This window comes from Athene cunicularia (assembly GCF_003259725.1).
Source record: "Athene cunicularia isolate RWA chromosome 10 unlocalized genomic scaffold, athCun1 chr10_part1, whole genome shotgun sequence".
NCBI classification, from domain to species: domain Eukaryota; kingdom Metazoa; phylum Chordata; class Aves; order Strigiformes; family Strigidae; genus Athene; species Athene cunicularia.
The window spans coordinates 22,379,182-22,405,785 of NW_020799112.1; the positions used below are offsets into that span (position 1 = coordinate 22,379,182).

The 26,604-nt window shown below is 41.7% G+C and overlaps 1 protein-coding gene across 6 annotated transcripts in view; it reads left to right on the forward strand.

The window, feature by feature from the left end:
• TCF12 (transcription factor 12) overlaps positions 1–26,604 on the forward strand; it is a 169,803-nt gene that overhangs the window by 83,777 nt on the left and 59,422 nt on the right. For all 6 annotated transcript variants that reach the window (XM_026855652.1, XM_026855653.1, XM_026855654.1 and 3 more), the window contains exon 6: positions 12,391–12,455. In XM_026855652.1, coding sequence (XP_026711453.1) covers positions 12,391–12,455 — 65 coding nt within the window. The remainder of the gene's footprint in view (positions 1–12,390; positions 12,456–26,604) is intronic.

Sequence of the window (26,604 nt, forward strand, 5' to 3'; positions counted from 1 at the left end):
ATGGCTCTTGTGCTGTGTGACTTTCTCCATTTACCAGTTTTAAAATGGTTCCTGGAATATTTTTCTTCAACAACTCACTTCAAGGGAGTTGGAATTGTAACAAGGAGCAAAATTTGAAGTTCTCTGGCGAAAACATGTCTTTGTAACTGTGGGGGGAAATGCTACTGTTACTAAAGTTTTGTTTCTGGTACTTTGTTCAGTAATTTGGAAGCCTTCACATTAGTATCATTACTTGCAGAATTGAATAACTTTCCATTTCAAGACAGAACACCAGCAGGGTTTGAAATGTTTGAGTTTGGCAAGAAAGGGCTTGTCTGTAAAACAATGAAATTGCGTTGGGGAAATACAGTGCCTCTGTTCAGCTGGGGCGGGCCGAGGTACACTGCGAGCTGTTGGGAGCTGCAGCTGCATTTACCATCAAACACTGAGTTGGTGCCGATGAATGTTTTGTTTTTAGTGTCATGGAAACTGTGAGCCAAAGAATGGATATTCTATTCATCTGGGAAAATAGCAGTTCACTGCATAAAACATCAGTTGCTTCCAAAGCAATTCTTAAAATAGACTTTGTGAATATAACCCTAAAAGTAAAAGTGTAACGACTGAAATCACCTCAGTAGTACTTTGTTTTTCTAGTAGAATATACATGTGAATTAAATCAACATGGACGCGGTGAGAGTTTTAAGATACAACTGTAGCATGGAACTCCTACAGTGATTCAATGTTTACCGTGCAATTTTTAATCTAAAAATTGAGAGGTCCAGACATTTCAATAGCAGTCTTAATCCTTTTTATTTCCTTTCTTCAAATGGTTTGCTCAAAGCAGGATAGTTTTGGTCATCATTCAGTATCATTTAGCGTTGCTTACAGCAGAGCAAAAATCGTAAAACTCGCTGCAGAGGCCGGGTATGCGATAGAGTGCTCATGGGCAGAGAAGGAGAGATGCTATGGAATAGATAGCGTGTGGGTATTTTAAATACATCAACGGTTTTGCAGAGCCATTGTGTAAAGAGTAATTAAGTAAGGGAGTTAATTCATTTGAATTGGGAAGTTTGCTTAAGTTTTGATGTTGGTTGAAAAAATAAGTATAAGAAGAGAAAGCAGTGCAGAACTAGATGTATAAAGTCATGGCCCCGCTGTGGAAAGGAAGGAAGCTGAGAAAAGAAATTGGAGGAGCAGAAGTAATTTGACCTGAGTGATAGGAAGCTGGAGGGAAAATTGCCAGTTGCAGGATTTCAGAATCAGAGCTCCTGGAATGGATGTGATACAGCCGCCCCGCTGTGAGGCCGCCTCCGTGCCCAGTGAAGGTGGTGGGAGTCTTCCCCTGCACCTCTTCGCTCTCTCTTAGTGTTGGTTGGTTTTTGTTTGTCTCTTCGGGAGTGGGGAGGTGTTGTGGTGAGTTGTTGTGGTTTGTGGTTGGTGTTGGTTGGTTGGTCTGTTTTGGGGGGTTGTTTGTGTGGTGTGGTTTTGGTGAGTTTTTTTCATTTGTTTTGGTTTTGTTTTGTTGGGTTTTTTTAATGGGGGGATCCGAACTTGTATGCCGTATTTCAGATACGGTGTGATGAGTGCAGGGTAGAGGTGGATAATCTCCCCTCCACGACCACTGGTCCTTCTCAGCAGACTTGGTCCCCGTCCTGCAGTGTTGCAAGGGCTGAGTCTACCCCAGGTGCAGGACTTCACATTTATTATGGTTGAATTTTGAGGCACCTGTTGGCCCAATCCTCTAGATCATCTACATTGCTCTGCATGGTGGTGAGACCTTCAAGTGTGCAAGCTGCGCCTCCCAAATTGTGGTGTTCAGCGAAGCTTTGCAGGGTGTACTCCATCTCCTCCAGATCACTGATAAAGACATTAAGCAGGACAGGTTCCATATACGCTGTGTAGTTGGTAATGACAAAATTATAGATGCAGTTAGATTGATAAAAACATAAATTTAGGTTGAAAAGCAACTGAATGAGAAGTAAAATAGGTGCTTGAAATCCTGAGACTTAGATGAGTACTCAAGAGAGAGCAGGATCAAGAAAAGCCTTTTTTATAAGTGTTTATGACTGTTTAATATCAAGAAGTAATGTGTAGTTGAGAGCTTACAGCAGAGATAAAGGCTAGATATGACATGGGAAAGAGTCTTTGAAATTAATCCTAGTTTGTGTATAAAAGGCTTTCATAATAATATGCAATCTCCTCAGCTCCCATTCTGTAGTGCAGGGAATTGAAGTACAAGCAGGTAAAATAGATAAAACGATACAAACCCCACATTTTTTTACTTCCACACTGGAATACCATTTAGGTTTAGCAGGAGCATTTTCACTGTGGAAGGCTTTCAGGCGCTGTACCCCCCGTTCCTGACAGGGAGGCGTTGGGGGTTCCCCGCTCGGTGCCGGGGGGGTTCCGGGGGCTGCCAGGGCGGGTGTGTGCCTGCGCAGGAGGGCTGGGGGTGACAGTGGACCCCGAAAGTTCCCAGGATAACTCCCGTTAAGGAACAGGAGGCCGCAGGGCCTTGTCCCAGTCCTGCGGGCATCTTGTTGCACTTGGCTGAACAAAAAGGCAGCTTGCCGCTTTACATGGGGTTCGCAGGGCTCCAGATCAGTGGCCTGTCTTCGATTGTTTCAATCTGACAACAAGCTCTGAGTTTCCAGTGACATGTTTAGATTGTCAAGGTGATGATTTTTTTTTTTAAAAAAAGAGAAAAAAAGACTAAATATAGGGGCAAGGTTTGGGTCATGTTGATGTCACTGAAAAATATTCAGCGATGATTCTCTGTTTACAGTTGTATTCTAAAACCTTGTCTGGTGCCTGGCTTTTACTCCCTTAATGCGTTATTATTTTAAAAGAGTAATTAGATTATTCCTTTAAATTATTCTTTTTAAAAGTCATCCAGATTGTCATCAAAATATTTGACGGTATCAAGGCATGTACCTTACAAGAATGGGCTGCATTGGTAGTGTTCTCTGCCAGCTTACCGTGTAAAAGACGCCCTTCCCACACATCCACAGCGACTCGCATCCTATCTAAACCTCGAACAATAAAACTCCAGTTGGGTGGTTTCATTATTTATGATTTGCTACCAGAGGAAGACATTATTTGGGTCATCCTATTTGCTTTAAGTATTGTACAAAATGAACTTTCTTCCAGAGATCTTGCAATCCCTCAGTGTTAATATTTGAGAGAACTCCTTGGTTTGTATATATTGAAAAATTTTTTTTTATCCTTTTGGAGTCAAGTTATCTAGACCTGCTGATACAGAAGTGCAGAATGGTAGCAATTGCTTTTACATCTTTCTTACAGTGGAAAATATTTCTTCTCTCTTATTCGTGTTACCATTTCTATAAAATAATCACCAATATTGCCATGGGCGTGCCGTGTGTTCTTGGCATGCTGAGGAAGAGCGTTCTCCTTACCTGCTTTAGGTCACTGAAAGCGGCGTGGTGCTGCCTCTGTAAGGCATGGGCAGCCAAGCAGAGGGGCAGTAGTTATCGACAGGTGAAGTTTTATCTTTAGTTCATTGAACAGCACACCATGTTCCTTGGTGGTTTTAAATCCAAGACTTGCGTTCACTTTGGCTATGTCTGGGACTGGGATGTTATTGTTAATGTTTCTTTAGCCGTGTTCCCACAAATAGTATGATCTCTTATGAAGACTTTTTTCCTTTCTCTGTCAAGAATGCCACTTCTCTCACCTCCCAAAATAGACAGCAAACACACGTTTTCCTTTGCAACTGTTGCCTTTTTTTCTTTTTTTTTTTTTTTTTTTTTTTTTTTTTTATATGACTTAAACCAGTACTCATCCTTCAGGTGCCTTGGCAGTGAGGTATCAGTGTTTTCATAAACGTATGGAGATGTGGGGTGCCTACAGACGAGGGGATGATTTAGAGACATATTTTTTGAGTGTTTTTTCAGTGGACAGTTAAAAGTTCATTCTCTGTGTGGCTGTGATACCAATTTCTGCAACACAGTGGTGTTCTCTTGTGCAGGTACCTTCAGTGTTTCAGAGCTTGGTAGGACAGTTTCAATTTTTGGACTAAGTCCCTTACTGTAAACACTGTTTTGGTACTGAAAGAAAAGCACCTATTTTAAGCTCTTAACATTTGACGTGCTTTGTATTAGCTTAGACTTTGTTCCACCTTTTGGCTTGGTGAGCTCCCATATAGCCGATGACTGGTTAGGCGTTTTCAGCCCCCAAACAGTAAATGCCTCCTTTCAGGCACTTTCTTGTGAGCAGGTCCCCTCCTGTTTGTAGCAGATAATTTGGTTGTTCTGGGGTGCCTGCAGGAATTGTTCTCCTGAGGCAGCAAAACTGGGAAAAGACTTCACATGTTGGGTTTTCTAATGGGTGTTTGGGGTTTGGTGTTCTTTGTTTTGTTTTGTTGGGGTTTTTTGCAGTCTAGCAGGTCCTGCTAGTCTGGAGAGCCCAGTCTGGGAATGCCGCCGTCCACAGCCTCCTGTCTCTCTGCGATTGCCGTGACTCCATGGCCTGGGCAGGGTGACGCTTGATTAGGTTATGCAAGTCATCCAAAACCTGCCAGGCTTTGGTACAACAGAGTACTCCTGCATGTGTGTGCCTCTTGCATTGTGGTAGCTGGTGGTAACTGCTCGCTGTGTCTGTACCCGTGTTCGTATGGAGAATGGGCGAGGGAGAACCTGCCTCTGTCGACAAAGCTGCCTTTGCAAATTTAATGGGAATTAATAGATCTTGGATGGTGAGAGCAGCTGTAGATACCTACAGAAGTAACTATTTTAAATTTTTTATATAATTTTATATACATATAAAAAAGTAATTTAGCAATCTGTAGTAAGTAGCATCACCAAAATAATCTTTTAATCGGAAACAGGTGTAGCATTTTGTTGTAAAGTATGGATTCTTTATTCATTTCCAATTATAAAATCCTCTTGACTTTAGACTTAAGAATGTACTTGATGTTCAGAGTCACTGATAGAAGCTGAGTAATTTTTGTCCTTAGATCTGGAACAAATTCCACACTAGGGGAGCAAGGGATGCTTCTCATGTTAGTTTTAAGTAGCAACTTCGCTAGTTGCTTGAAAATTTTAGCTAAATCCCTTGGGGATGCTGTTAGGGAGGCTCTCAAATAAACAAACAACCACCAAAAATTTAAAACTTATTGTCAACACAATTAACTAGCCCTCCACAACTATTCAATTACAGGTTCGAATGTCCGTACGAGGAGAACAGAACAGCGTCCTGGGGTTTAACTGCCACCCAAACCGCAGAGCAAAGGACACCCCCTCGGGCTTAGGGGCAACCCAAAGCACAGAGCACCCCTTCCGAGGTGTGACCCACGTGCACTCGCTCAGCGAGGGGGGCTCTCGGCCGCGAGGGGTTCTGAGGGCAGTGCCCCAGCCCCGGGGACCTCGGGAGGTTTCCTTGAGGGGTGTTCAACCCAGGAGGAGAGTCCTCGGCCGCAGCAGACGTGCTGCCCCAGGGGACTCCACTGATGCCCGGCCAGGTCTGACCTGTGCTCAGTAGTGTCCCCATCGCCCTAAGGCCCCAACCATGGGAACTCCGAGAACTAAGGCAAGCAGGAGCTGCTCTACTTCAGCAGCCAGGAAGCCCTAAGGTTTTCCTTGGGTGGGTGCACCTGACACAGATGAGATGAGGATGGCAAAGGGAGAAATACTTCAACAGACAAAGTGAAGGATGCATGGGGTGGGTAGGTGAGGGGTGTAGGTGTGATAAAGTGCCTGCTTGTCCCTCTGTGGCATGTGGTGCATTCCTGTGCATAGGCGGTTGGGTTGTTGTCTTGTGGGTGTTGTGCACCCCTGATTTCCCTCACCATAGTGCTCTTCTAGTGCAGCTGTTCTTAGTGTGTTTCCCCACTGGATGTTCTGTCTATGCGTGGCACACATCAGTGGGTTAACAGAGCAGTAACGTTATGGTAGAGTTAGCCTAGGGCAGACATAGTAGTGGAGAACTGAAGCTAAGTATGCTAAACAGCTCTTCAGGAATTGTTTGGTTCACAGACACTTGCCCACATATGCTTGGGGGAGGAGAAGAAAGTTCTTTCTTCATTGAAGAGGTTTGTACTCTCTCTTTTCCCCTTGACTTACTCATGTTACTCATGTGCATCTCCTTGCCAGAGACCTCGGTCCCTTTTAGCCTTGCAAACATCTGATTTGTTATTTAGCACAGTGTGAGCCTGGTAAGTGAAGGGACAGGAATAGTACTGGGGAAGGAGCCTTCATGGATCAGCCACTGATGGAATAGAAATGTTCTCAGTTTGACATGAGCATATAAATTACAAGTTCACGGGGTCAATCCAAATATAATGTGGAATTTAGTCCACCCTTACCTCCTGTGTATTTGAAGTACATAAGAGCATTAATAAATTGTTTTTATGGCACAAGATCCATGCAGTGCTCTGCAAACTGACAAAATATTCCATCTTTTCTTAGAAGTACTTACAAATCAATGGGATGAAAGTGTCAAAAGCATGTCTTCGGGAGGCAGGTTCTTTAATACCACTTCACACACTGACATTATTTTTAAAATACTGTGTTAGAGAAGCTGTAAAAAATCCCTTGACTTCTGTGTTTAACTTCTTAATAAATGTACCCTGAGATTTATTGCCTGGTCAGTTCGACCAGAGAATTCTTACACTGGAAGACATTTACAAATGTCCACACAACTGTAAGTATCAAAGAACTTCTGAACTTTTCTAATCTTTGGAAAGCACAATGAAATAAAATGTTTTTTTCCAGATGATCCCGTCCAAATGTCAACAAAAGCAATAATTTAGTATTTGCTGTCTAAAGCATTGTTCCTAAAATGCAAGAGTTATAATGAGAAGCTGATTCCAGGTAATTCCACCTTCAGAATTTCCACATATTGGACCATTTAGAGATGAAAAACAGCTCTTGCTCCAAATAAGACAAGTAAGGAATAGGACTGGACAACAGAAGTATAATGCTATCTTACAAATGAGAATTTATGATGTAGAGAATTCTAGGGGAGTTGTGGCAGACCTGAGACTGGACAGTTAAATCCCATAAATCTCACTCAAAATAATAATCTTTTACTTCTTACGGATTATTAGGGCTGTTCTGAGAGATCATGGTTTTCAAAATTTTGACCAAAGAAAGGAGTAGGGGAAAAATCTGTAATATTAAACCAAGCTTTGCTAAAACCTTTTCTCTCCCATCTGGGAAAATTGGTTTTAGAAGATGTCACAGTATGGGAAGGAAAAGAAAAAGTATTTTTTTCCATGGCTCAGTCTGTACATACCATTTATTATGCATCCTTCAAGACCACACAGGCCAGCGTTCTTGTGAGTGTCTGTGCAAGCTGCATTGTCATCACCTTGTTACACAGGTTGGTATTTTTTCTTCTGTTATTGTATTACAGAATCTTCCAGTAACGTGATTGTGTTATGTATGACTGACTTACTAACCTTAGGGTTCAAAATCTGTATTTGGGGTTTGCAGACAATTCATATTCTGTAGGTTGGAGCGCTTTGGTAAAAGGTAAGACGCGGAGGAAAGGCCTCAAGGGTTATTGATTGGGAAGCTGTTGGCAGTCGGAAGATGACTGGGCTGATGTGGAGGATGTGATGAGATAAAGGCTGGGTTAGGAAAGTGATTACGACTGGGAACCTGCTAATCACTGACCTCTATAGGGATCCTGGAGTTCATCACTAATCTCACTTGCACTTGGCATTTTCCTGTGTTGCTGCTTCATTGTTCGTAGCTGAGTGAGTAATTTGGCTTGGGATGAACAGAAGGAGGGTGCTGCAAGTCCAGCAGCTGCACTTGTTGGCACTGGCTTGTTACACATCCTCGGGGTAGCCAGCGGCGTGCTTGGCACGCCTTAGCCAGTAGTACTTAAACAAATTGTTGTGAAGAGAATAGGAGATCATTTGTTTTAGGCACTTTATTCAAATTGTGTTGCTTCAGATCCCCCTTTCCATCAGTTTTGGTCACAAGTATTATAAGGAAAAATGTGTGTAATATTTTTATATACGTTCACAATATGTACATGTGCGTATTATGTGCCTTTTACATACTAGAGATAAGTTTGTAGGTATAAGGCAGATATCAAAACTGTGACAGCCTCTGTTCATGAGTAGGCCTGTACAGCAGCAGAAGAGGAAGAAGTGATTCCTCCGGTGCTGTGGGAAATGTCTAGGTAAGTAGTGAAACTGTTACGGCTGCACGTGTCAGCCTTGCCTCTAAGAAGAAGGCAGCACGCAAAATCCTAGGAGCAGGGTCAGTTTTGTGCTTTAATCAAACTCAATTTTTTTTTCACCACACTGAAAAATTGCTGAATAAGAATTTTTAACACCAACAAAATTTTAAAAAGTAAAGAATGGGCCTGTACCGGAGGCAGCAAGGATGTTATTCTGTACACTTGGCATTCTTTCGTTCGCCTCTGTAGTCAGTTGGAAAGTGATATTTAGAGTTGTAGAAAAATGTTTACTTTTGAATGTTTTCCTTGCATCATCCCCATGCACCTGTCAGCATAGCTTTCGCAGCTTGTTATGTTGGATTTGCATATGAAAAATTATTTGAATGTATTCTGTGGGCAACAAAGACAGGTACTTTGTTGCTGGATATTTTGTTACTGGACGTGGAGGGGAGAAGACAGTATAATTTTTAGCCAAATCTACCAACACCAGTTTAATAACTTCTTAAAAAAAAAAAAAATTCCTCAAAGCTGCCAACAGTGTTTTGTTACCGACTGACTTTTGGGTAGGCTGGCTGTTGTGACCGGTGTTATCAGTGGTGAGATGATGATTAGGAACTGTAAAAACATGCTTCGAGATGCACTGAAAGATGCTTCTCTGCACAAGTAGGGCAGGAGTGCTCCGTGTCTGACAAAGGGAGAGCTGCCGGCTGTGGTCACCGTGCTGTTCCGACTGGGTGAGAAACGTTGCCTCGTTGTTGGCGCTTTCCTTGTCGCCAGCCAAAGAAATCCTTAGCGCTGCGTAGGAAGATCTTCAGTTCTAACGGGTGAATTCTGTAGAAATTGCAGTCACTTTTTTCAGTTCTGTTCTGCCGTGCCCTCCTAAACCAGGCATTGTCTAGAGGCGGTGGGGGAAGGCCGTTCGGCGGCTGGCAGGCGTTTCCAGCACATCCAGGGGAGCAGTCCTCGCCCAGCTATCGCAGCGCGCTCCAGCCCGCTATCGCGTTGCGCCTTGCTGTTTCAGTTCGTTCTGTGTTAGAGAATTCAGGCTGCACAGCTGTTATACAGATAGATTTATTATGGAATACAATTCCTGGTGTGCTATTCAAAAGCTATATTAAGTTGTGAGCATATCCCATTTAGACAGTGATTGCAAGAGAAAAATAATGATTTACTAAATGCCTATTAATGTTTGAATTGTTAAAGCATGTGTCAAGGTTTTAAGTTTATGAAGTTAGGAAATACTTGTGGTTCAGAATGCTTTGCGGGAGTTTCTTGGTTGGTTTTTTTTTTAACTCTAGTCACTAGGCTTTAAGTCTCTGTTAGGGAGTGATATGGTTATTAAAGTTTGTATTGATGAAAACACATGAAACTTACCCGAAAAAGCCCAAACGGCCAAACTCATTTCAAGTTATTACAAGATTCAAATGCCTTGTGAGTTGATCTGTGCAGACTTCAGATTTCTGTATGTAACCAACTCAGTTATTTTCAAATGTCCATTGCTTTAGTTCCAGTCTGGTTGGGAGACAGAGCTCTGGGATGTAGAGCCATTGCGGTGTAACCTGAAGGAAGGTTTACCACGGTGCTACTTTGTAAGCAAGGCATAGGTTTTTCTTCTGAAATGACAGCGCACAACTTTTGGACCATGTGAATTGGGAGGTACGTGATAAAGGCGATCAAGGAGCTGGTGATTCCTGCACAGGTCTGCAGGGAAGGGTTGGGGTTGAGAAAACTGGCCAGAGTTGCTTTGCTTCTCGTGAAGATGTTGTGAAAATAAAATAGGATCTGAAAAGGAAATGAATTTCACGTGGGCATTACTCCACCTCCCCACCTGGTGCGTCTACACGCCGCCTCACAGCCCTGCTCACACAAACCTGTGCAAATGAAAACCCCGCGAGGATTTTGGCTTTTAACCGTGTTTTTGTGCACCCCTCTCCTTCTTCCAGTGCCGTAGTGAGTTTCCTCCTGTCCCCTCCATGCTGAGCACGAATGTTTCTGCACTTCCAGCCACAATATAAAAGGTGCTGTTGCCATCTGTGTAGCGAGCGCTGCCCCAGACAAGACCCCTCCTGCGGGAGGGTGGAGAGGAGACGTCGGAGCGGGTGTACGGGCTCAACGGGCGGACCTGTGGGGCGGGCCTGCCAGTCAGCTCTGTGCCTGCTTCAGCTTTCAGTGTCACTGTGGTTTTAAAGTTTGCATCCCCATAAACGCAGGTCCTCCAGTAACCTTGGGTTTTACAGTCGCCTCTACATTTCTGTGGTTTTCTGTCAATCAGTAGAGACTCTGAATACTTAGAGGTATTTGATAAGCTAAAAGCCACCAAAGGAATTCTGCTCTGATGTGTTTGGCTGTGTGTTTGAGCTTCATCGGATGCACTGATCAGACACTGTGCGTGGGACCTACCCGTTGGTTAAACCAGTTAAATGTTAATTTGATCCAGCTCTAATTCCAGATAAATACTTAGGCAGTGCAGCATCAGGCAGCCTTGACCTTTCTCCATCATTTCTTGAAATGAAATTCAGTATAGATTGGGCTATTCTAGTGAGCCTTTGTTCCTTTAGTATGAACCCGTCAAACTTTTAAAGTGATAACATTTAAATAACATGACTTTATGCATTCTTATCTAACAATTTCTTGCTTGCTACACAAACCATAATTTAAATAATAATTTTTCTAGCCTCTGTAATTGACTCTTGAACAAATATTTGTTTTAAAGCCTGCCTGGAATACTGCATGCTTCAGTCCAAGTTGTTTATCATGTGGTATAAGATTCTCATTTTCTGGAAAGAAAATGCTGAGTCTGGTTTAATACGAACAGCGTGATTCATCCTACTTCATGTAATTTTGCATGCTAGGTATTTTATTTGCTTGGTGCTCGATAGTTGTTAGAGGCAAATTGCTTCAGCAGAAAAATGTTAACTTTCTTCCTCCCTTTGTTACGGCAGAGCTGCCATTTTCCAAGCAGACTATTGTTGACCAGACTGCATGTGGTTATCGAGATGATAATCTTGCAGAGATGTTGTTCCAGGAGATTCAGACTTCCTCTTCCTCTCTGCTTACACAAGATGCACATTCTAAATGAACAATAAGCATACTTCAGTTTTTCCTCTCATGAAATGACATTTAAGAATTTTTAGTAGTAATAGAGAAAATCAGAAAAAGCACAGGAAGTCCTGTTCTGGAAGTGCAGTTGCAATAACATGGAGCTATGTATTACTGAAACGGGAACGTGTAGAAATGCTCATTTCCTTCTTGGGAGGACTGGTCGTCACCCGCGTTGCCTGGAGAAGGGAGTGCCTGGGTGGGCAAGATGATACGCATTTTCCCACAGAACATGGTTTAATAGTGCTTACCTTTGGGTAGGACTCCGAGTGGTGTTACGGCATGTTCCTTAGTCCCAGCGGTGTCAGGATGAGGGCAGGCGTGTGCACTTGGGGATTCCTGTTGTGCACAGGCTTGTTGACTCTTGGGTTCTTGACATTGTTCAGCAGAGACCTTCTATTCAAGATTTTATTTTTTAACAAGTGTTGATTGATAAACTTCTGAGCTCTGCTAGAAAACTTCCACGCTGAGTTTTAATATGCAAACGTGCCCGTTGGGTGGGAACTGCTGAAGTTCAGAGGGCGGCCACTGAGAACAATGGGGTACGCGTGGCTCAAGTCTGCTTTGCTCTCTTGACCAGTTGTATTGCTTGAGTGTTATACCCCACCGGAATGTACATGAAACAGAAGGATTTTCAAGGATTTAGGAGGTGAATGATTCAGCAGTGGTTTAAGTTTGGTGTGGGTTTTCTTCTTGTTCTGCATTAAAGTTTTTGTTCACTTCTCATGTGGTTTTGTTGGTTTGATTTTCCTGCTTAGTATGTTCATCACCTAAGATGATACCATCTATGTCTTAGTTTCATGTAGGAAGGAGAAATGTCTAAAATGTCCCCACCTTTGCTCATTGATAGTGGAGGTGAAGCTGGACCTCTGCCCCTTTGATTTAAACATACTGTTCAGGATATTTTATAACAATAAAAACTTGCAGTAGCTCTTTGTTACCGATCAGTCAAGTCAGAAATGGCGTTAGGTAAGTATGTCACCTATTGCCGTGGTGCGTGGAGTGGGTGTAAAAGCCTACTTTTATTTATGCAACTTTATTCTTGTAAATTTTCTGTGATACTAACAGATTTTCTGAATGGCGTATATAAGGACAACTGATGCAGGTATCTAGCAGATTTTTCAACAGAACCTAATTTCCAATGTCTTTCTTTTATAGGCAAAACCTCAGATAGAGGTCCATTTCCATTGTATGCTAGAGATACGGGGTTACCAGGCTGTCAAGTAAGTATAGTGATGGTTGAAAGCAAATGGAATAATCTGAACTGAAATTTAGTTTAAGTTACTTGAATGTGTCTGACTAGCAAAGATAATAAAGAAGAACGTGTTCCACAATGTGCAAAATAAATTTTCTGGGTTTTAAGTGGTCAAATTGACTTGCACTTACATACATCCACTTAGAGGAGATACTTCTGCTGCCTGCAAGTGCAAATGGTTCTGTAGCTCATGAGCATTAAGTCCTGTGTTTAGTTAGTTCGTTAGTTCACTCTTGCTCCTACTGGAGATTTTGTGCATTTTTAAAAGAAAACAGTGTTTTCAATTTTTAATAATTAGGTGATCCAGTGCAATACTGTGTGTTGTGGTTTGATGATGTCTTTTTTAATTAAGAAAACTTTACTTTTCTCTAAATCTTCGTTTCAGAGTGGACATTTCTTCCATATTATTTCTAATGACCCACATTTAAGAATGCTCTGATCACTGTTTAAAAGTCTGTTTCGAATGTGCAGGAAGTTTGAGTGTTTAAAAAGTATAATTAGCATTTGATTACACTCAGCATTTGTTGATAAAAAATTAAATACTATATTATGATTTTAATTCTAAGAAATTAAATTGTTATGCTTGTTTTCTCAGAGAGGAATGGTTTTTTAATTTCACTGTAAGTAGGCTGTTTGCTTTGAACTGAAATTTTCAGGAACATCTTTCTCTGGAGGACAAAACTTAGCACAGGAGCTTGACACCTTGGTCCTGAGTCTTTTAACTAGTAGTTTGGGAAGTGTGAACGGGCAGCACCATGTGGCAATGTATCCTAACACGGCTTTGCCGATTAAAGGATCATTCTCACAACCTTTACTGCTTCTCTGCAACACAGATGTGGGGAACAAAGGCCCGTTTGTAAGGGTGTGGGTGAGGTTCTCACAAAAAGCAGCCTACCTCTAAGTTCAAGTCACAGGCTTCACGTTATTGCCAGTCTAGACAGTAAAACATTGTAGTAGTGTTATTGCCATTGTTCAAATAACTCCGTATGCACTGTGTTTAAATATAATAACTTAAACTCACGTTAGTTTGAAGCAAATTAATCTCCGCATTACTCTTTCATTAAGTTGATGTTCTGCACTGGAAAATGGGTTTATGTTAACTTTGCATAAAATGCTGGTTTGCTTTGTGATAATTAGTGTAATTTCTGTTGTTTGGCTTCTCACTGAGGAAATGCTTTTGTATCTCCTAATTGTTTCTATCTAGTACCATTTAATATTAATTTTTTACATGTAGCTATTTTAAAGCTGAAATCTTACCCGTACTTGTTTCTATTAACATCACTTCCAATTCAGTTTATTCCTTATATGCTTCCTACCGTTTTTTCTTCCACAGTTGCTTCTTTCTTAAACATTTTTAGTATATGGGATAAATGTTATTGTAGGTAAATCTGTTTCATTTTTTATAGTCAGGATAATAGCAAATATATCATAGAGTGAACTTTAAATGGAAATGAAATTTAAATCTATGTGATAAGTTACAGTTTTTACTTTAATTTGGTCTTATCAGTTAAATCTGACAGTGTTTGAAATAATTTGCTAATTCACAACGTGGTGGGAGTTCTGAATCTTGTTGGTGTTTTTATATTTTTCATAAATCCATGGCAGTGCCTGCAGTACAGCTCTTACGGTAGCTGCAGTGTTGGAAAGCTATCGTAGGGAAGGTCGGACGCGATCCCGAGAGGTCGTTCTGACAGCAGAAGGAAGAATCGGCTGCATTGCCCCGCCAGCTGCTCGTAGCCAGGTCTTAAAGACCTCTAGCGATGGAGGAGACTGCAAGAGCACACGGGGGGTTGTTTTCCATCACTTAAACACGCTGCTCCTAAAAGTTTCCCTGATGCCTTACCTAAATACCACTGTAGTTAAAGCATCTAGCGCGTGTCTTGCAGAGGTGGACACTGAGGAGAATCTGTGCTCTTTTAAGTCTGTAGAGGCTGGGAATCCAGTAGGTGACTGAGATGATGAGTCCTTAGAAAAGATAAGACATAAACAGAGTTAATTTTTATATTGGTGTGTATAGTGCTGAATATAGTGCAGATATATCTTTAATAGCAGATACGTAACTATCTCAAATTGAGATATTTGTAGAAAAGGTTATGCTCTGCTCTGGACGTTCTCCTAGGTTCACAACCCTAGGGAATTCCAGTGTTTGAAACTAGGTGAAGTACCTCATCTAAGGCCTCGCCATTATGGCAAAAAGAAATTTCCTGCATCTTTCTGACAATACTGTTAATTTTTTGCTGTGTGGTGTTTGCCCTTTACATAACAAATGTCCAGTCTTCGATACTTGCTTGACTGGACCAGTCATGGTCTAAAATTTCCCAGTCCCTTCTTATGGTAACGCTGGGCAGCTTGTCATTCCTCAGCCTACATTTTTCAGTTTACAGGTTCCATATGCAAAAATGCATTTACCTTTTAACACATTGCTTCTACCCTCTTTAAATTTGTCAGTGCAGTTTTGAATTTCAGGCTTGCACTGCGTTTGTAGATCCTTCTGGGTTATTTGCTTTGTGAATTTAGTAAATGTGATGTTCAGATTTCATCCGAGCCACTAATTAAAAGGTGGAATGATGCCCAAAACAGATGCCCGCGAAGTCTCAGTTAATATGTTCACCCAGTGTTGATGATGAACCCCTAGCTACTGTTTTTGCAAGAGCTATGCTCTGTATTCAGCAGGAGTTTTATTTGTCCTTGTTTCCTTGGTACACCTGTGAAACGAGTAGTAAAAACCTTATTCAAACACCTCCTATGCTATCTGAGAAGGAAGTGAGATTGGATTTACATAGTTTATTCCAGCTGATTCCATATCACTTCTTCGTTATCTTCTGGCATTTGCAGCCTGTTTCTTCCACTATTCTTCCAAAAAATTAAATTTAAATTGTTGAGGAATTACAAGCCGCTGCTTTTGTTCCTCCCTGAAACAAAGCAAGCAAGCCCATTCGTTGTGGTGCCCACGCTCTGCCGGAGCCATGAGTTCCCAAAGGCAGTGCCCGCGGCTTCTGAAACTGCGAGAATGGCAAGAGCCCGTCTTGGAGTATCGTATCGGGTGCAGATGAATTGAAACACCCAGCCTCTCCACACACTGCCTAACCCGTTCTTTTGCTGAAGTTCTTCCCCTATGTCGGTGGTGAAAACGGTTTAACAACCTGCTCTGGATGTGCAGTGAGTTTTAATTCTTCCTTCCGATTAAGTTTACAGAGGGCTGGACCGACAATTTTCAAGACGGCTGTAAACTGGAATATTTAAGACTCTTGCTATCACTTCTCACACTTTACTGAAAATTATCTAAGCAGTGATTTGTGTGGCCTGCGAGCTACTCACAGGCTTTACGTTTAGGCGATAGGAGTTTGTGTGGTTGGTTTTCAGGGTAGCTTAAAATTCCAAGCAATTTCAGTAATGGGATTTAGATGGAACATTTAGTTACAGAAATGTGAATACGGCTAATTTACGAATATTCTCCCAAGCAGGACGTGCATTCTTTCAGGTTTTGTTTCCATCAGGTGTTTTAAGCAAGCCAAAACGGAGCTTCCTAGAGTACAGCGCTGGCACCGGGCCCCTTGGTGCCAACAGCCGTGGTTAAGAAGGCACTTGCCTTGTGCTGAGCTGCGGTGTAGTGTTGAGAGGGTTGATGGTGTATGTGTGTGTGTTACGTTAAAACCTGTGCTCGGCCAGTGCTTTGCAATCAGGTTCTGAACCCTCTTCCTTTTTTGGCTGTATTGGTACTTCACTGTATTCTCCTCCTCCTGACGGGTATTCGCTGTATTCCGCACCCTTCCAACTCCTGCTGCCCTTTCTTCTCCCCAGTGTTTGACAGAGTATGTAGACTCCAAGTGGATGGGTAAGATGACAGATCGAGGCTTATGCAGCTAAGTTTACCTGGACAAAGAGTTGGCAGCGTTTAGAAGAAATGTAAAAACTGTATTTTGCTCTGAGAGTGCAATGCAGTGCTGCACAGCTTGGTGCGAGGTCTCTATTTGTGTCTCGGAACTGGAGGAGTGGGAGGGCTGTCTGTGGTTTTGTGGGGGATTCCCTCGCTCCTGTTGGCTGTGTAACTGCAGACTGGGGCAGGGCATCCTTTCACGAATCTCAGATATAGAATAATTTTCAGAAAGTTTCTTGTAATAAAAAGGGTTTTCCTTACATTTGTGTAATTTAATACTGAAAACTGCAGCTTCTGTAAAAGAAACGAGATTAGAGTTCGGCTATTGGATGCACGGCTCCCGTTTCCAGTGTCGCCCACAAGGCACCCAGCTGTCACTGCACGTTGCTCTGACAGGCCGGAGCTCTCAGCCAGGGATCTGCACTGTTTTCAAAGTGAAATTGAGATAAATGTGTGCAGTATGTGTATAGCTGTTAGACTAATTCTTCTAATTGTTTCTGTGGGTCTTCACAGGAGCTAACTTGATCCCCACGAGCCCGTAAGTGCCCCAGCTATTGGCAGAGCTGGGGGACGATGCTCCTTTAGCCTGACAGTGCCTGTTCTCGTGTGCCTGGCAAAGTCTGGCTCTCCCCGCTGGCATCACCAGGCTGAGGACAGTAAATTAGTTCTGACTATGCCCTTAATGTTCTGCTTTAATTCTAAACAATGATCCATGAAAAATAACACATTATGGGTTTTTTGACATGAGGAGATAATGCATTTGCCCTCCATTCATAATAATTTCAAGTCCACGTACTATCCGATGTGCAAGAAAGGAGATAAAATCCAGAGCTCAATGCAATGGATGTTAGGCAAGAACTAAAGAGGCAGTCACCAGTTTTTGTTGAAAGTGTAACCTTTCAGTAAAGAGACATAATGTATTTTTCTAACTCACTAATCTGTATGTTCTGTGTGATGACGTGACACTTTAAATGTTATAAAACCCATTTAGAAAGAAGTTTAATTGATGATAAATCAGAATACGTGAGTGCTGGAAGGAGCTCTGCGTTCTATTTACTAAATACATTTAATTGAGTCTATGTAAAACTGCTGTATAATGCTGCATAAAATCTACTGTATGTAGTGCGCGATATGTACGTGTGCACTGTATATTTCGTGCAGCATGGGACAGATCATGTGAAGAATTTATATGATGCTGTGTATACGATATATATTTTTTATTTAGTAGTGGAGGTAGTGGCATGGATTTTTAACTCATTCCTGCTGCTATTACTGTGTAAGTTTGTGCATACTGGTAATAAATAAGTCTGCTTCAGAATCTTCATTTTTTTGAATGAAGGAAAAAAAATCCAGTAGAGAACTGGTCCATCACTGTTTCCAGTAATATTGGTGCACCATTTTCCCTTCCCTAGCCATCAGCTCTGCCATTGCTGTGGAGCTCATGTGAGGCGACTTGTTTCGCAGCGTGTTATTGCATCACTGCAGCATGATGTAAGGCACATCAGGCATTATTAAATGAGCCTGAACTTTGCACTGTGACACATCGGCACCATACTTAGTGTTCCTTATGAGAAATTCAAGTAAATATATTAAGACATAATTTCAGAGAACTTTTCAGGGTTTACCAGTTTCTTTGTCAGAAAAAAAAAAATACGCTTCAATGGAATATTAAGACAGATGTAGTTGCCCTTGTGCATCTTCAGAGCATGTTTTATTTTTCTTAAATTACTTCAGAGGTATGCTGTTACTTGGGTAGTACCTTGGAAAAAAAAAATTAGCTGTCTCCTCACTGATTATCGAAGCAAGTTGGAACAAATTCGTCCATCTTCCCCCTTTGCTATGGTTCAACATAGAAACGTTCTCCTCATCTGGGTGCCAGTCAGAGAAAGCCAGATTTGTATATGCCCGACTCAGTTGCACTGAAAAATATTATCAAATTTAATCCAGTATAGTTATTGAGCAACTGGAATTCATACTGCTGGCTTTTTAGCAAAAATTTGTGACCTTTCTTTGTTTATTGCCTTAGGAACAACCTTCTTCACAGTTTAATGTGTAACTTTAAAGGTTTGCATCTTGTCTGCAAATATAGCCATTTATTAAAGAATAAGTTTAGAAGCATGAAAACTTGTATTTATGAGCCGTTAAGTCCTTCACAGACAAAAAGTTTGTTTTATTTTTGTGCAAAAGAATTTTGTCCCTTCTTAAGGAACACACTAAAAAACCTGGAAATAAACCCAAAAAATGCCTTTAGCACCAATTTCTTGGGCAATTTAACAGATGATCACTTTGGCAAAAGAAATGTTTGCAAGTCTATGTTACTTTGCTTTTGCATAGTCAGTAATTTGCCTCTTTCAAATTTAAAAAGACTTTATATTTGCATTCCACTCGAACTACTTTAAAGACCAACCCTGCAAGCTGGGGAAAGTGGTATCTCAGAGATGCTCTGACAGCTGGCTCATAGGTTGAAGTGTAGTTGGAATAGAACTCCAGAAATTTGAGTTGGCTGGGGAGAACATAAAAGCTGGATCATAAAGTGGCCAAAAATGGCAACTGTGTTGTGTTAGGGGTGAGGTGAGGCAGATGCAAGCAAGAGTGGAAAGAAGTATCCATAGCAGGACGTAGATACCAGCTTGCTGCATGGAGAAAAATCAGTAGAACTGAGTGACACCAACTTAAGAGTCTTTAATCCGTTTAGAAATGATATAATTTTAAGGTATGTGTATAGTTTACTGGGAAAAATAACTTTTTTTAATAGTAGGTAACATTAAACAGCTGGAAGAATAAGCATACAGACAAAAATGTGTGTGCTAGGTGGTAAGAGTGTATAAAAATGTATGTGGGAAGCAGAATTGGGATCTGCTGACAAAAACGGGAAAGCAAAGAACAGTATGAAAAACGTAATTTGGAAAACATGGGTTTGTGAGAACAAAAACTTGAAGTGGCAAAGAGTGCAAGAAACGAGTGACCGCGAGTAGTGGGACCGAGTTGTAGTGGTGTGTGACAGCTGCAAGGTTGCTTAAAATGTGTGAGTCGGAGAAGACAAAGGAGTTGGTGGGACATCACGTTTTGTAGCTGTGGCTGCTCTTTACCCGTCTGCGGGAGCTCCAGAGGAGCCTGCCCGGGTCTGTGGGTGGAACCCCCGGATAGCCGCCGGCTCGGCAGCTGCTCCTGGGATGCTTTGGGGAGTTCTTAAGTCGCTCCTCTCGTACAAGGGCCACTGTAGGGGGCCGCTGCTCGCTGGCTTCCCTGTGGCGCTGTCGGAGCTGTCAGCACTGGGTGCCTCCCTGGGAGCTGGGGGAGTAATGGACAACCCCGCAGGACAAACACAGTGGGTGTTTCCTCGCAGGGCAGTGGGTCTCTCTCCCTCTGGCTTCCTCGAGAGGAATAGTTAGATAGTTGTTCTGTGTTGAGGATGTGCTGGCTGCTCCCCTAGAACATTGTAAAGGTATTGAAACAATTTTAAAATGAAAGGAGGGAACTAATGAAAGGGTTTAAACGAATAGAAAAATGTAAGCAGCTTTTCTCAGGAACGATTGGAAATAGGCGTATTGGGACCACACCTAGGTGGTAGAAACAGAGGAAGGAATGCTGAGGCCAAAGGGATGCTGGAGCGTGGATAATTCCTCTGGAGAATGTTAGGCTAAACCTTGTAGCTAGTGTGTCTCAGATCCCTTCAGGCTTGTTTTTTTCTTAACAAAAAACTTGAAGGTTTTGCAAGTAGATCTTTTAAAACACAAACAAACAGACACCAAAACCCCAAGCACCCATATACAGAGAGATATAATATATACCCCTATGTAATTGTGTGCAGTAAGGAAAAAATACGGCCACTTTAAACATGCTGATTATAAGGAGCTACCGCTTTGTGGTCAGATTGCATCAGCTGTGGAGCCACAAGGGGTTTTCTTTCTTCTTTTTTTTTTTTTTTTTAAGTAATATATTTGTTAAAGAGCAAAAAGAAAGCTCTTCCTGCTCACTTTGGCAGTATGTTTGAAGATGCTTTAGATGGATCTTCCAATGGAGCAGGAAAATACATGATATTCTGGCCCCTTCTTATCTGCGGGGCCTTAGAAAAGACTACAAGCAGTGGCACCAGTTGCTTTTCTTCCTTCCTCATATAGTTTTAGAAACAGTATAGAGAACATAATGTCTATTTAAATCCAAGTAATCCTGATTTATGGAAGTATAAAGTATAAAAAAATTTCAAGGCTTGAGCATGTGTGGGATTTTTAATACAAAGATAACTTTAAAGCTGACAAACTATTTTATTTTGTAAATTTTCTCCTTTTAATCTCCTCCTCTCTGACACCTTTGATATCGGGTGTCTCCCCAAAGAAGATTTTTACAGCTGAGCTATCAGTCTCTAAGAAACGTGGCTTCTGATGGAAAGGCTGACACAGTGTTAACTGAAGCAGCGACTCTGGATTCTGCCAACTGATACCATCTTAAAAGGTTGGGATGGGGAGAGGGATATATAGTTTAAGGGCAGATGCAGTGTCCAAACTTGAGTTTATTTTGCTTCATTTTACTTCCTCAGTAAAATCAAGCAATATTAACTTTCTCTTGATTATGATTTCCTAGAAGCGAATTACTCACTCTGCTATTGGGAGAATATCTCCTGTCTCTCAGCAGATAAGGAGCCTGCAGAACCGTTTTAGAAAGTAAAAATGTACTGGGCGCAGGCTAGGTCTCTTTTTTCCAGAGCTGGAGGTGACTACCTGAAGTTCATCAGGGAAGACATCCCCCAGTGAAGGGGGTAGCAGGTGCCGGGAATTAGTTCTAGTCGGGGGAGGGATGCTATTTATAAAAGGGGAGCAGTTCTGCTAGAAATCATCTGGAGTCTCTTAGGCAGACAGACTGTTACTTGTCTTTGCCCTTCTTTCTCACACTATTTAGGGTTGGCAAATTTTTTTGCCTACTTTTAATTTTTGATTGTTTGGTATTTAAGGTAATGAACATCCTGTAAATCAATACCTGTCTAGTGTCTTGCACGTTGCTCCTTAAGGGAGTAAAAAGCGGGCTACACCATGGAGTGTGGATACAAATTCTCTGGCCAATGACTGTTTGTCTGCGGCTCATCTTACTGCCTCAGAGCGGGGAGCTTCTCAGTTACAAATTTATGGTATTATTGGAGGACAGGGAAAAGATTAGCTCAGTTCTTTTCTCCCAGCCATACCCATCTGTCCGAATGAGCTGGATTGCCCTTTGGATTTTCCCCAAGTGTGTATTCCTTCTGTCTACAACTGCTCTAGCACGTTGAGCCCCCGTTTACCTTCCCTTCTTACCTCGCAGGGAGATAAAGTCCCTTTCCAAACCTGGCATCTGCACGGATTGCTGCTCTCGAGATGAACACAGGCCCTGAGTAGAACTGGAAGGGAGTAGACAAGGGAGGTGTAAGCAGCCTGTTGGTTAGCATTTGCTGCCTGGGATGGGCTAGGAGAGACTGTGGCTTGAGCAGGCAGCGGATGGAAAGAAGCACAAGACCCGTTTGCCATTTTGGTTCCTCTTCTGTGGAACTAAACCATCCAGCCGGCCCTGGTTTCAGAGGTACTGCGCGGTGATTTGCAGGATGGTAGCGCTCTTGATGGCACAGATTTCTAAAGAGCAGGGACTGGAAGATAACATTTGTTAAGGGGAGGGGGTTGTAGCCCGAGATACTTGCTGGGCTTGTCTATCGGTTTACCAGCACTCTAGTATTGGGTTTAGCTTTCACTCGATCGCATGTGAAAACATACGGGTCCTCCATGTTGAGTCCTAACAATTACCTGCTTGCTCTATTAATGATAAGTTTTGAGCCCTCATTATGTTACGCTTTTTCAGACTTGGTGCTTAGAGCAAGTGCAGTGTTTCTCTTGGTTGTGTGGGAGAGGAGAGGCACAGCTTCCATACCATATACATGAAACATTCTACTAATGGTCTGATATCTTTTGAAATCATTCTGCTGAAGATGCAGAGGGAGAAACAGATGCAAGGATAGTTTGAGCATTATAATATCCTTTATAGTCTGACTTCTGTAAATAAGATTCAGCATAAAATCTTTTATAATGTTGACTTCTCATGCTCGTATCTTGTAATCACAGAGAAAAGCAGGAAGGCTGGTACCAAAAAATTAAGAAGTAGATGAATAACCCCTCAGCTGCTTCTCTTCTGACACTTTGCAGTTCTCCACAAACCTTCTGCTTTTGTATAATCATAGTAAGGAAGCTGTTCAAATTACTGTTTTCATAATGTAGCAAAAAGATTCAAAGGCAAAGGGAGGAGACCCTGACCTGTAATCACAATGCTTAGTAATGCCTGCCTAGAATTCAGTCAGCAATGCAAAAATACCTTGCCCAGGGGGATGAGCGAAGACAAGCTGAGCCAGCACAACCTCGGGGATTGGACACCAGCATCAGCAGGGTGCTGCTTTTAGAAGCCTGAGACAGAATTTGTAGTCTTGCCAATATGCAGTGTCCGTGCAGGGAAGCCGCTGTGGCAGAAGAGAAGGGACTCGCTCAAATGCCTTGTGCTGATCAGGTGCTTTAAAGCCATTCAGATGCAGAAGGAATACAGAAAGTTTCCTTCCCTTCACGTTTCATCTTTACTCCTCCCACTGCTTCAGAAAACATATATGGAATTCTGAATAAACTTATTCCTCCTTCCTCCTCTGTGCCTGTGCTCAGCCTCAGCATATTTACAAACACACGGAATCATCTGTAGCAGCAGAGTCCCTGTAAGGATTCCCATTGAACAGGCAGCTCACGGTGATCCGGGAAAGCTTTCCTGGAAGAAGAGAATGTATTGGTACCTTGCTGTCTGTCAGTGCTAACGTTAATTGGGAAGATAGTAAAACTAACTGTCTGTTATTTTGTTTGTGATGTTGCATCACTTCGGTGTTTAGTGCCCTAGGTAGCTGTTTTTTACTCCAGTGAGCTAGATTAGCCTGATTACACTGGCAGGATGCAGTTGATGGATGACTGTCATTATCTTCTCAAACCTGCATGATACTTTAGGTATAGGAGATGGTAATTAAATTTTCAAGAGACTACATTGAGATTATAAGATCTGAGTATTTCTTTAAAATGAGGAATATGTTTGCAATTATCAGCACGTTGTTAGAGGATCCTCTCCTGAGATGTTTTATTAGCAACCCCTGATTTCCTTTAAATTGATCAAGAGAAAATGCTCAAGTTATCATATAACACTTTAGATGTTGTTTTGATTTTTTAATTCTGATATTTTTCCCCTCCTGAAACAGACCAAAAATGTATCTGATCAAATCTATTGGTAATGGCTTGAAGATGTACAGGTTAGCACAATATATTTAATGAAACCTTGTTTGAGACAAAACACTAGAGAGGATCATAATTAATGCCTCATTTTCTGCCAGTTGCTATTGATTACTCATTCAGGGTCCCTTTGTTCTCAAAATGGTAACACTGTATTTCACATTACTATTTGATGATATTCTCAGGATGAGATTCTTTAACAACATGCTGATAATTGCAAACATATCTCCAGAATTTAAATTTAAAATGAATTTACATCATATGGCAGTGTTTTTCCAAATTCAGCTCCTATTTTGGAGTGCATATTCATTACGGTTTCCAAAGACTGGAGACTTGAGTAAAGTGAAATTCAACACTTTATATCTTGGTTATATTTTTGGCTGAAACTGCGTGACGTGGAACTCAGGTGAATGGTCTTTTTGCAGCCCAAACCTCAGTACTGTACTGGTATCTCCCAGAGCGATTTGTTAATGTTTTAATTTTGTGCTAGGTTTTCCTTTGGAATCACAGTAATAACCTACAAAACTTAGCTGGGGGATTTTGCAAGTTTAGCAGAGTTGGACTTCTCAATTTTGTGTGTTCTTTTAAACTCGCTCGTGCAAATTGTCAGGTTCATCTGTAAAGCAAGACATCTGAGATAGTAAGACATATTTTATACGTGCTTCGCATCATTCAGATGGCTCGCTGAATGCAGACACATCCGTGAAACTTCTGCTCCACCCGGGGCAGCATTTGGAGTTTCCAGTAAGGCAAGGAATGACCTTAATGATCTGTTCTACGTAATTCTGGGGAGGAGAGAAACACCAAGTGAGCTTGTCTGTGCCTGTGTGGTGGGGTAAGAGAGGGTCTGGTGGAAATGAGTGCTGTTGTGTTACTTCTATAAATCAGTGTATCTAAACTCCCAATTTTTAACTGAACACTTCAGTACTTTTTTTTATTTTATTTAAACTTCAGAGAGTTTTTCTGCCTTAAGTAGGGTCAGCCTGACTGTTGGGACTCAAAGCACAACCTTTTTGAAAAGGAAGCCAATACAACAAAACTAGGAAAAACGAAGTCTAGCTGACTCTTTTGGGGGGGAAAGGGGGGGCAGTTTCAAGATCTAAGTGTGCAGTTGGTAAGTGGCAGCTCTCATTTCACTGCCAAAGCAGCCTCCTGCCTTATGCCAGCACAATGGCCCTGTCATAATCAGTTGCATATAATGGGCTAATGCTTTTATTCCTGACAATATTATTCTTTTGGTAGAAATTAATGAATAATGTAAAGGCACACAGTTGTATTTGGATGAAACTATTGCCTAGTTTGGCTATGGCTACCCTAGGAAAATCTGAGTTCTTAAAGCGTTTGCTAATACATTTGAATTTTTTAAATGAATGAGATTTAGACCAAGAAGCACAAGGCTGACTGCCTGTACCAGTACGGTTTGAAAAGGTAAAACCTTACATGCAACAGTGCAGTGCATGGAGTGTGTGTTAAAAATGTTGGTGTGTTCTGCAGGACAGCTTGGCTTTCCTATCTATATCCAGCCCAAGTCCTGGAGAGCTGCAAGGAATATTACATAAGGACATCTGTAGGCCTTTACTTGTCCACATTTCTTTTTTTATATCAAAGTAAGAAAATCAAAGAACTGTTTAGTAACGTATTAGAATTCTGCTGGCCGGTGTCCTAGAAGTTCATTGAAGGCAGAGCAGTACTTTGGCATCAAATTGTATCCTTGGGATTCTAAAGATTCATAGCATTGGGCTGGGGAAAAGAGAACTTCCAAAGTAGTCAAACTGTTTCTTACTTTTAGGCTCAAATTCTTTGGAAGAATCAATTTAAAAACCATTTTAAAATAGGTCGAGCAAGGAGCCGTCTTCACCCCCAGCACACCGTTCTGATGTAAGCACACGGCTGATGAGCCTGTGGGTTTGCATGGAAGCTGGCTGCACGCGTGAGCGCAGCTGCAGGACAAAGTTTCTCCTTTCCTGTGACAAAGGTGCATGAGTGCACCCCCCAGCCCCCATATGTAGCTGTGATTCCTTTGTCCCCACCTCACCCCTCGTGTTTGAATAGATGACTGCCCTGCATTTCATTTTATGAGAATACTTTTTAGGGAAAGGACCCCTTTAAGGCCTTTGTCTGCATAAGGGCCTTTGCAAAAGCCTTTATGTTTTGGGTCAGGCCATGGGGTTTCCCCCGAGGCTGTAAAACTGTTTCTTGGTTTTGCTGAAAGGGATAAATTTGAAAAGGAGTCATGTTTACCCCTTCTTCTGTGTTCTCTTTGGAATCAGGCTTGCTATATTCTTAGTTCACTGTAATAAAAACCTTTTTCATTTTGGTGGGTTGGGTTTTTTTGTGGTGTTGTGTTTTTTGGGTTTTTTTTGGTTTTTTTTAGATTGGTTATTGAACACATATTCCTTAGGGAAAATATTGCTTTAAATAAAGGCTTATTTATCTTGAAGCTGGAAATATGCCTCATAAAATTCAAAGAGGCAAATTTTGAAGGGTGCTGCCTGTTTATTTATAATGGTAATGCAGACGGGACTCGGCAGCGTTCAGGAGAATAACCAGTCATTGATTATTCTTTAGTAATTGGATCCGTGTTGGCAGATGAGGTTCGGAGCGAGCATGAATGTTCTCTGCGGAGAGTGCTGCAAACTACGTGTGTAAGCGATCTGCCTCTGTGCAGGGACCTCGGGCACTTAGTCAGGAGAAGCTTGGTGCTGATAATACAAAGCTTTTTTGCTATCCTCAGTGGTATTTTTGTATTCCTTTCTTTATCAGATGCCCTTAGGAAAGGATCAGTCCTAATCAATATTGCTTCTCAATTGGTTCAGACAGGCAGAAAAATCAATAAGCTGAACTAATGACATCTACTTTTATTTCCTTTGGAAGACTGAGGAACAATTATAAAATTTTAAACAGATGCTTCATTTGATTGTGGGAATGGTAGAAGAGTGTTGTGTTTCTTGGGTTTGGTTTTCTTTCCTCTT